This window comes from Mizuhopecten yessoensis, unplaced genomic scaffold (assembly GCF_002113885.1).
Source record: "Mizuhopecten yessoensis strain PY_sf001 unplaced genomic scaffold, ASM211388v2 scaffold1951, whole genome shotgun sequence".
Classification (NCBI taxonomy): domain Eukaryota; kingdom Metazoa; phylum Mollusca; class Bivalvia; order Pectinida; family Pectinidae; genus Mizuhopecten; species Mizuhopecten yessoensis.
Genome location: NW_018404303.1, coordinates 389,291 through 401,066, shown reverse-complemented (window position 1 = coordinate 401,066; position 11,776 = coordinate 389,291). Strand labels below are relative to the sequence as shown.

General features: G+C 35.2%; 1 protein-coding gene across 1 annotated transcript; it reads right to left on the bottom strand.

Annotated features, from left to right (window-relative positions):
* Positions 1 to 457: 457 nt before the first annotated feature.
* Positions 458 to 11,505, bottom strand: LOC110443204 (actin-related protein 2/3 complex subunit 4). The gene is made up of 6 exons (XM_021487264.1): positions 11,433 to 11,505; positions 9,115 to 9,233; positions 8,140 to 8,251; positions 5,060 to 5,155; positions 2,157 to 2,345; positions 458 to 1,864 (listed from the first exon to the last, which is right to left on the bottom strand). The coding sequence occupies exons 1-5, from the start codon at positions 11,433 to 11,435 to the stop codon at positions 2,169 to 2,171; spliced, it is 507 nt and encodes a 168-aa protein (XP_021342939.1). The 5' UTR covers positions 11,436 to 11,505; the 3' UTR covers positions 458 to 1,864; positions 2,157 to 2,168.
* Between the last annotated feature and the right edge of the window lie 271 nt (positions 11,506 to 11,776).

The window sequence follows — 11,776 nt, the reverse complement described above, 5'->3', positions numbered from 1 at the left end:
GTCCAGAGATTTTCTCCTACATTATTTATAGCATGTCAGCTAACCACTCTTAGAATGATGCAGATCTTATTTCAATGTAGGAAAGTATATAACACTATAAGGCATTCGACGGGTGTAAATTGTTCCGCCCGCAGTACTCTTGTTATTATTCACAAATAAATTGAAATTATGAATGAAGTTGGTCTAATAAAACACTAGTTATAACTGCAAATTGCTCTGCCAATCAGAGGCGATAACATCGATCTTGAATCAAAGTGTTAATTAAAGTGACCAAATTATGACAGAATTTGTTCAAGGACAAAAACAAAAAGAACATCATTTTACAGCAAAACGATACCATCGATAAGTTTTATTCAGCTTTTAGGTCCTTGATAAAACTCAGATCTGGACAACATTTGTGAGAATTCTGTTTTCATTGATTAAACTATAGAAGAATTAATAAAGCAAGCCAAAACAATTGTGTTAAAAATTAACTTTATTAAGCATTTGGAAATGTATACCTTGATAAAGTTTCTAGTATACCTAGAAGGTGAATTAGAGAATGTGTTTATTTCATGATAAATACAATGTACAAATACATACCACTTACATACATAAATAATATAGATAGGCAAGATGTCCGCCAAGTAGAAATAGTCTGACGGACAAATGCATGCATTGTTACCCCCCTACCTAATATCCTGGCTGACATGTTCAATAGACCACGAAGGAACAGGTTAATAAGTTGGTGAGCTCATTCTCATAAGATCAGCTGACAAATTACAAACTGACAAGCATCTGAACTTAACTTTACAGAAACCTTAAGAAGATGCAAATTTTCAAGTTTCAAATAATATAAACCATTGATGAAGTATGAAATTTAACCAAATCAAATTTTGAACCTGAATGCTGAAAAAACTGTTGGCACTTTATATTGACCGTAGTCACAGGTAACAATGACATGTAGATTATCCAGACAATTACGAAATGCACCAAGTTACGCAGGTAACTCTTAAATATACATCTCACCATGTGATATAATGGTAACCTTGGTAACACATAAACAGATTGCTGTCTTAGAACTTAATAAAAATCTTTCTGTTACTGAATCAAGACAGTGGAACTGTTAGAATGGTACAGTAATTTTTATCAGAGATTGAAATTATTCAGATATCTGTTATTTGTCTGACCATTTTGACCACACATCATGTCTTGAAGGGAGACAGTGAATAGATTTTGTTTGGACAATTACCCAAGGCATTAGCTATTTACAGACTTCATATCAATCCCTAGCAAGTGTTAAAATGGAAAGTTCAAATGAATTCTGTATGCCAAATTAGAGAGTTCTACTACCTAAATCTTCAAAAGCACATTTTGTTAAGTCAACTCCCCCATCCATTCATAAGAACGAGTCCTTTATAAACTATAGGGATGACCAGGTTTATTCACATGACCATTCACGTATACAAAACACCATTCACGTATACAAAACAATCTCCACCAAAAGTTGTTCTCGTCATTTCACCTTGGTGTCAATATGTGTCTATCAGTCAATAACAGCTTGGTGTAAATATGGGTCAATAACAGCTTGGTGTAAATATCGGTCAATAACACCTTGGTGTAAATATCGGTCAATAACACCTTGGTGTAAATATTGGTCAATAACACCTTGGTGTAAATATCGGTCAATAACAGCTTTCAGTAGGATTTGTTTACACTCTTCTTCATAATGAAATATAATGGTAAAAATATTGATACTTATATATATCAAATCTAAGTTATGTCATAAGTTTCTTCCACGGAGAACACGTCCTTCTCAGTCCAGCGTTGCTCGGTAGCTCCCATTTAATATCTGAAAGTCCCTGATGAAATTTCTTCATTAATCCTGTTAAATAGAGATTCACATCAAAAGACTTACATAAATCTTTAAAATTTGTTTTAAATATCAGACTATAAATAAAATATTACAGATTTCTTAATAGAATTGTTACAGAAAACAAGATACACAATGGACAAGGTATTTAGGAATGTGATTCACACTTACAGAAAATACATAATCATAGATATTACTACATTTGTACAATAATAAATAACTCAAATATGAAATGTCAATAATGGAATTAAAAATTCAGTTTCTCAAATATCATGCTACTCGTGTAAATCAAATATTTACCTACCTTTAAATGTCCCTAAAAACGCTTGAGGAATTCTTCAGCACTGACACGGGCCCTGGAGTTGACAGCTAGTTTCATTTCGCTAATTTCTTTATCAATTTCTTCCATGAAGTGGATGACGAAGTCGACCAGCTTGTGTTTGTACATCTGTTCTGCATGGAAATTTGTGACGAGGAAACTGATATCGTAGCCCTGAGGAGAAATAAGACATACAAAATAAGTAAAGCTGCTATAACTGGTATTATTATACCTCTACTGAGTTTTCCCTATATAAAAACAATACTATAAAATCTGCCCTTAAATCACTAAAATCTCTCCATCCGAGAGCTACTCCCTCCCCAAATCAGGACTACTCCCTGCCAGAAAGAGGACTACTCCCTCATGAATATTTGTAGGTGGAGCTTATAAGATTTCAACCAGTGAAAACATTGGTAGGCGGAGCTTATAAGATTTCAACCAATGAAAACATTGGTAGGCGGAGCTTATAAGATTTCAACCAGTGAAAACATTGGTAGGCGGGGCCTTCTCCATGACGCTCGTGAAGTCATATTTTCAGAACCAAATGACAACAGTGAAAATGGCCACCGATAAAGGCCGTTTTGTTGTAAAGAGGAGTTACAGCAGATTTTGGACGCTAAACGTAACCTAAATACAAAAGCTGTTATAAAGACTGCAGTGAATTCACTTCAAACTTATTTAACAGAACGGAATGCCGAAAGCGTCGAAGAGTATGGTCATGCAAGCTCTTTTAAAACAAAGTGGATAGGACTAGTTCTAGATATGCATATGGTAGGAAAACAATGGTGACTATGAGATTCAGTCTATAAAAACACTTCTTGAATGCTAGGAATGAAGTTATCATCAACGACGATGCATACAGTACTTCCAATTGTATTTTTTTCTCTTTCTGTCTTTGAAATTGTAAAAGGAAATGAATAAATAAATTCATTGGTTAAATTGCCTTTTCTGGGTGAATAATTTGTTTCGTTACAATAAAACAGTTATAGAATGGGTAATTCGGGAAATAGCACATTTATGGTCCCCCTTGGTGGAAAACTATTCCCCTCGACGGCTTCGCCGCCTTGGAAAATAGTTTTTCACCTCGGGGGACCATGAATGTGCTATTTCCCGAATTACCCATTCTATAACTGTATATTATTATACCTCTTATGAGTTTCCCTATATAAAAACAATACAATAAAATGTCCTATTTCCCTAAAATCACTTATGTCTCTCCATCTGAGGGCTACTCCCTCCCCAAATTAGTACTACTCCCTGCAAGAAAGGACTACTCCCTCCCAGGAAGAAGACTACTCCCTCATGAATATTTGTAGGTGGAGCTTATAAAATTCCAACCAATGAAAACATTTGGTAGGCGGGGCCTTCTCTGTGACGCAAGCGACGTCACAATTCAGATTCTAACGACAACAGCGAAAATGGCCATCGATGTGGGCCGTTTTGATACATGTAATCTTACTGATCAGGAATAACAGCATATTTTGGACGCTAAAAGTATAGCTTAAATACAAAAGCTGCTGTTAAACCAGTACTTTAAACTTATTTAACTGAAAGGAATGCCGGGGGCGTCGATTATTAGGACAGAGCAAGCTCAGAAGAGGCGAACGTGTGTCCACGCAAGTTTTATGCTTAAAAAAGTGGATGGGACTAAATATGGTAGGAAATCAATGGTGACTATAAGATAAGGTCTAGAAAAACAATTCTTGAATTCTAGAAATGAAGATATCATCAACAACGATGAATACAGCACTTCCAATTTTGATAAGTTTTTTCTCTTTGAAATTGTTTAAAAAATAAATTCATAAATTCATTTGTTAAATTGCCTTAATTTGTTTCGTTATAATAAAACAGTTATAGAATGGGTAATTCGTGAAAAAGCAAATTTATGGTCACCCTTGGTGAAAAACTATTTCCCTCGGCGGCTTTGCTGCCTCTGGAAATAGTTGTTAACCTCGGGGGACCATAAATTTGCTATTTCCCTCATACCCATTCTATAACTGTATACTGTATAGTTGGTATTTAATATCTATTTTAGTCACCATGACAACCAAAAATACTCTTAGGCAATTACAATGTAGTCATTGGTTCGAATGTCACATCATCATCTCACAACTGAAAAATGAAGTTCTCATATTTCAAGTTCTCGTATTTCAAGTTCTCGTATTTCATTTTTGCTTAACATACAGTTCCTTTTATACACTAAAATATTTTAAAGACAAAAGCAATATAGTGAGGCTCCTAACTCATTCCTTTTGTTGTTTACTTTTTTTCTCTGGGACGACTAAATCTGAAAAGTGACTATGAAGCATGAAGAATAATCCACATTTTTGTGCAGGAACTGACCTCGACCTTTGATGAAATGACCTTAAAAGTTATACTGACACTTGAGATTTCTGAAGATACATGTATGGCCAAGAAAATGAAGGTATGGCGTGAAGACCATCAGACAATCACATTGGAAGAATTAACTCAAAATGACTCTGATCCTTGGCAAAATTATACGACAAAGGAAACACACCATGTTTTTGTCTTAGGTAAAACTATAAATCATTTTATTTTAGCATATAATCCATTTTACATGTACTTGAATTTGCCATGGAGATGGTGCCATTTCAATACTGATCTTTGGACTTAATTCACATAGCACTGAAATTTGCAAATACATGAAGGTCTTCATGGAAATTTGGTTTAGACAATATAGGAAAGCAGTGATATGGAAATCAAATTGGTAACAGAGGGACAGATGATCTGAATATGTTACAGGTACAACCGGTCAAACCAAATACACCTAATAGTTCTACATGATTCTCTTCTTATTCCCTGATATTGAACACCTGATGATAGTTTAAGATTTTTTATATATATTTTATTGTTATCTACTGACTTACCTCCACTGGCTTTCGTCGAAGAATTACAAAATTTTCGGCTCTCATCATCATAAACCTCATGAACTTATGACACAAAATCTTCTCAATATCGTCTGCCTGTTCATAAAAAAGAAACAACAGCCATATTTATAATTATTACAGCCTAAACAGAATTGTTTCTCTCTGACAGAGACTTAACTAGAGTGTACACTGATTATTTCCCTTAGACCTATTACAGGCTACTGTATGTGAACTCTTATATATCTATCTGATGGTCCTATACAAGGCCAATTTTGAAATATTTTCCGTTTTGCATTGACCGATTCATTGAATAACAAAGCATCAAAGTCAAATTCCAGCTGTTATACCTACTATCTGTTATACCTACTATCTCGTCAGATTCCAGCTTTAATTCCAGCTGTTATACCTACTATCTCGTCATATTCCAGCTTTAATTCCAGCTGTTATACCTACTATCTCTAATTCCAGCTTTAATTCCAGCTGTTATACCTACTATCTCGTCAGATTCCAGCTTTAATTCCAGCTGTTATATCTATCTCGTCATATTCCAGCTTTAATTCCAGCTGTTAAACCTACTATCTTGTCATATTCCAGCTTAAATTCCAGCTGTTATACCTACTATCTGTTATACCTACTATCTCATCAGATTCCAGCTTTAATTCCAGCTGTTATACCTACTATCTCGTCACATTCCAGCTATAATTCCAGCTGTTATACCTACTATCTGTTATAACTACTATCTACTCAGATTCCAGCTGTTATACCTACTATCTGTTATACCTACTATCTCATCAGATTCCAGCTATAATTCCAGCTGTTATACCTCCTATCTGTTATACCTACTATCTCGTCAGATTCCAGCTCTAATTCCAGCTGTTATACCTACTATCTAGTCAGATTCCAGCTATAATTCCAGCTGTTATACCTACTATCTAGTAAGATTCCAGCTTTAATTCCAGCTGTTATACCTACTATCTGTTATAACTACTATCTAGTCAGATTCCAGCTATAATTCCAGCTGTTATACCTACTATCTGTTATACCTACTATCTCGTCAGATTCCAGCTATAATTCCAGCTGTTATACCTACTATCTAGTCAGATTCCAGCTTTAATATCAGCTGTTATACCTACTATCTGTTATACCTACTATCTAGTCAGATTCCAGCTATAATTCCAGGTGTTATACCTACTATATGTTATACCTACTATCTCATCAGATTCCAGCTTTAATTCCAGCTGTTATACTTTCTATCTCGTCAGATTCCAGCTTTAATTCCAGCTGTTATACCTACTATCTAGTCAGATTCCAGCTTTAATTCCAGCTGTTATACCTACTATCTAGTCAGATTCCAGCTTTAATTCCAGCTGTTATACCTACTATCTAGTCAGATTCCAGCTTTAATTCCAGCTGTTATACCTACTATCTAGTCAGATTCCAGCTTTAATTCCAGCTGTTATACCTACTATCTAGTCAGATTCCAGCTTTAATTCCAGCTGTTATACCTACTATCTAGTCAGATTCCAGCTTTAATTCCAGCTGTTATACCTACTATCTAGTCAGATTCCAGCTTTAATTCCAGCTGTTATACCTACTATCTAGTCAGATTCCAGCTTTAATTCCAGCTGTTATACCTACTATCTAGTCAGATTCCAGCTTTAATTCCAGCTGTTATACCTACTATCTAGTCAGATTCCAGCTTTAATTCCAGCTGTTATACCTACTATCTAGTCAGATTCCAGCTTTAATTCCAGCTGTTATACCTACTATCTAGTCAGATTCCAGCTTTAATTCCAGCTGTTATACCTACTATCTAGTCAGATTCCAGCTTTAATTCCAGCTGTTATACCTACTATCTAGTCAGATTCCAGCTTTAATTCCAGCTGTTATACCTACTATCTAGTCAGATTCCAGCTTTAATTCCAGCTGTTATACCTACTATCTAGTCAGATTCCAGCTTTAATTCCAGCTGTTATACCTACTATCTAGTCAGATTCCAGCTTTAATTCCAGCTGTTATACCTACTATCTAGTCAGATTCCAGCTTTAATTCCAGCTGTTATACCTACTATCTGTTATACCTACTATCTAGTCAGATTCCAGCTATAATTCCAGCTGTTATACCTACTATCTGTTATACCTACTATCTCATCAGATTCCAGCTTTAATTCCAGCTGTTATACCTACTATCTCGTCAGATTCCAGCTTTAATTCCAGCTGTTATACCTACTATCTAGTCAGATTCCAGCTTTAATTCCAGCTGTTATACCTACTATCTCAGACATTTTTGTTTGTTTGTTTGCAAATATTTTTAAGCCCAGTCAGTTGGTCTATGCAAAACTTTAATTTTATTTTGGGCCAAATTGAATTATTTTTAAAACTTTTACATAGATAAGCAATATAGCACACATTAAATCAATCAATCAGTTGTTTAGGACTGAATTGAGATGTTTTTCCTAAACAAATTTTAATAGAATGTCTCCTTTTGTTCTTACCAAAATAAGAGTCCCTTTGTTTTGAAAAGTTAAATAACCAAGAAACATTTTTTACCATATTATGCTACAGTTTAGGAAGAATATCATTGAATAACTTAGTGGTAGTATTATCATTAAGTATTAAAAGAACCATCTCCTAGTTTGAGGGCGTAACAGAAAAATTTCATACAAGAAGGGCGATTCATTTAGTTGGCAAAGCTGGGGCTCTGCCCAGAATAAGACAAATAAATAATCACCCTGAGGGTTGGGGATTTCTCTGTTTTCCTCTACAGGTAGGAAATTATCATTTTTCTCCCATCATTCCAGAACTTTGTTTGAACACAATATTTTACAGCATTAGCAATCTGTTCTTTTCCTGATTTGCACATGACAGTTGCTGTGGAGTTAGGACAAACTTTGTGAATTCATTCTCTACTCCATATGTTTCACATTTGGAGACATTTAAATACCACTCTGGGGTTTTATTTACTTGAAGTTAGAAATATTTAACCCTGTTTATCTTTCGTAATTTCACTTAGGTTACCGTTAAGGCTCAAGGGCCACTTGTTGCAGTACTCAAAGAGAGTCTATCCAGTATAAAACTCACCTGTTTCACAGCTATACTGATTCTCACAGAGTTAATGGAGCCCTCTATCAACACTTTTTCTTTGTCATTCCTGCTGATAACTACTGGTGTAAGTAATAATTCCCTATTACTCCTGAAATCAGAAGAAAAATAAAATACAATTTAGGTATTTTTTAATGAATTACAAAATACTGCTAGCAACTGACATATCTTAACAACCTGAGAGAATGGACAAAGTAATGATCAAAAATATTATGTACATTATGAAACGAAGATTAGTAAACCATGATTAAATTATTGAAGTGTTCTTTATGTTTGAATATCCCCTACTTGGTATAAAGGGGCGTACATACAAATTGTAGACTTCCATCTGGTAATGTCATCACCGTAGTGTCCAGAAAGTGAATAGCTAATGATATAAGTTACATAAATGATTTTCTGCATCATTACAGGAAATAATTTCAAAATCTCCCTAAAAAGGTCTTTTCAACTTGTTGCGTGCATACATGAATATGCATGAATACAGCGGAAATTAACGGAAAATAAATCTAACAGTTACACAGGAAAATAAAATACTGTCATATACAGTAGAAAAGTGGCGGGTTTCCCTACCTTAAAGATTGTTACTGGTAGACCTTATATTATGTACAAAAACACGAAACATGTAGCAGGAAGATGAAAGGATATTTTGTTTGTTTTATGTATATCAATGACATGATAATGTCCTCCACGACCTGTGCTGTCAAGGTGTGTACAAGGTATACTGGCCATGGCATCTCCAAAGGGAGATTGATCAGTATTAAAAAAAAATCTGCTTATAATACACATAAAACAAAAGGAGCATTTAGAATGAATATAGTGGATTAGTTCTTGATAAATCATTTATCTGAAAAATACACTAAAAGTCGTGAGTGGCCAATTGACGACACACAATTTTTCCTTAATGTGAGCCCTGAATTATGTGGACATATTCCTTCATTCTAACAAGAAACTCACTTGACTTCTACTTCTGGTTTGTTGTGTCGCTCTACCATCTGTGAGTCGAAGTTCTGTAGACACATGGCACTTGTGAGAGTGTGTCTCACCGTATTCAGATAGGGCTTAAGTGTCGCCGACTGTAACATAACGCATGATGACCAACTACATTAGGAACAAGTTACAGTGTATATCAAAAGATAACGTTGATGAAACTGGCTGATCCCAACATGTCATGAAATTGATAATTTCTGATGTCACAAACAATAGTATGACCCTGGAATTTCGATGTGATTCTGCCTCACTTTAAATATTTCTGGCTTCACCAATCGACAGCAGAGAGACCAAGTTTTTGAAGAAAGCGCACAAAAACATCTTCAGATTGTTGTTTCTTTCGGTGATTGTAACTGTGATAGAATGGGAAAAACCCTTCTGTATTTGGAGATTTGCAATGGTATATCAAAATTATACTGTCACTCCTCGATGCCAGTAAAACACAACTTGCGACAGTATAATCTTGATTTACTATCGTAAATCTCAAGACACAGTAGGGTTATTCCTGAAACTGGAGAAAGAGAAATGAAACGACCAGACTTTGATTTGAACCCGGGATCGACCCTCCAATATCTAGATGGATGCTCTACCAATTGAGTTACTTGGTAGCTGCAGACAATAGACCCAGTCCTTCCTCTACACAACTAATTATACAATACACCAGAAATTGACTGACATAGAAATTCATGGTGAACTAGCTAATTAAAGTTCAAACTCTAGACTTATACATAGTGGGGCACAAGACTCATCCATCTCAATATTAGTACTTAACATTTGTGTCATCCTAAGGAGTATTTACATGCATGTAAAACTTGTGAATTGGCATTTGAACGTGACAGTGTCAACATATAGTGGTAAATGCCACATCCTTGTTTTCCTTTAAGACCAGGTTTAACACCGTGAAAATCATCCCAACAAGTTTGAACCAAGTTTCTACTAGAATTTTGAGGATGCAGAATCTCCCCCATGGACATTTCAAAAAGTTGGCAAGTATGAGCTGGGGAGTTATACAATAGGCTTAGCAAAAATTGTTTTAAATGGAACTAGTACAAAGTTGTCGGCTACAACGAACCAATATATCTCTCTCTAGTACTAATATTGATACCCAGCTGGGTATTAAATCGATTCCATGCCTTGTAATGGAGCAAGCCCGGTGCGATTCACACTGGGTGGATTTTAGAATTAATTAACAGCACATTGGTCTGCATCCATAAATAGGGTTGTAGCATTAACTATTTGATTTTTCTGTTGATATCCTGTATAACTTGAAGTTAAACTCTGCCTAAAATACATTTGAACTATCAAGTTAACGTAGCAAGTGCAATTGAAATCTCAATTGATCGCCATGTTGGAAAGTTTGTCTCTCTTCCGATATATAGGTCAGAGGTCTAAATATTGGTGTCATGACCCACTAGGGAAATTGAAGTAAACATGGCGGCATCAGTAGTAATACTATATTTGGCCATGCAGACCATATATAGAAAGGATAATTAAGATAACATCACGTGTGATCTATCATGGCTGTCATTTCTATTCCCCCCCCAAGACTTGGTAGATGTCGTGAAAGAGATTTTTTCATTGGTAAGGATTCGTTTTTTCAACAATTATGCAACATTTTGATAACATTATACTCATATATGGCATGAATTATATATGTAGATAGATTAGCTACATTATCAGAAAGCTACGTTATCGCAGTTAATCTCCCTCCAGTAATATTGGTTGGGGAGTAATAAATGCACATTCCGTCTTTATTAATTATTTCAGCACTTAATTTTATGGATGTTAGGTGGGAAAGACTTAACAATCAACAAAAAATCCAAAATTCTATCAATATATACAAATAAAGTAATCATTTTAACATTTCTTCATCTTTTAATCAAATTTTCAGAACGTCCTCGCCCATCCAACAACTTTAGCTAGTCTTAGTTGAAAAGCCTCTCATCACATATTTGTCGCTCCCAACAGTACTATCCGATTAATAAGTGAACTGATCTACGAAATAGCATTAACTAAAATAGAAAGACAGCCTACAACAGCAGTAATTCATTCCTGCAGAATGACCAAACAGAAGTAGAAGTGAGTCGGTAACGCCGGTACACCGTGCTGACACTACTTCCGTGTTACAAACCTGACAGTATACCGACCACTACGTTAACTTTCTCACTCTGATATGAATAAAAATCATTTGCTCGATAAAGTGAACATTATTATTTGTAATCTTAAATCATTCAACGGAAAGATAACGTTGTGAATTACTCGATAATGAGAAAGAAACCACCCACCATTTTCGCTGCAAGTCTCGGACCAAAACGGAAGTAAGTACATAAACAGGAAGCTTTCGGAATACCTTTTGACTTTTCAATTCGACTGCATAATGAGTTTGTAGCACTCGGAACTTCTCGGCCGATACGGTCATCTACGTTGGAAGGAACTGGAATCGGGGCGAGGTGTTCCGAATGGAGTTTGTAGTTGGAATCCGCCTCGCGGCATTTTTTATCATTTTACTTTGGCCAGTGCATTGCAATTCCTCACAGTTCAATACTGTTGTAACATATATTTTCTTACCTTTTTTCGTAAATGAACTCTCATTTATTTATATCCAGACTATAATTAAACACATTTTTAT

Bases quoted from the DNA above. Each gene is read 5' to 3' on its own strand.
- LOC110443204 (XM_021487264.1), bottom strand. The intron at 8,252-9,114 runs GTGAGTTTCTTG...TTCTGATTTCAG, and splicing joins AAACCAGAAGTAGAAGTCAA to GAGTAATAGGGAATTATTAC. The intron at 2,346-5,059 runs GTAAGTCAGTAG...ATTTCTCCTCAG, and splicing joins TTCGACGAAAGCCAGTGGAG to GGCTACGATATCAGTTTCCT.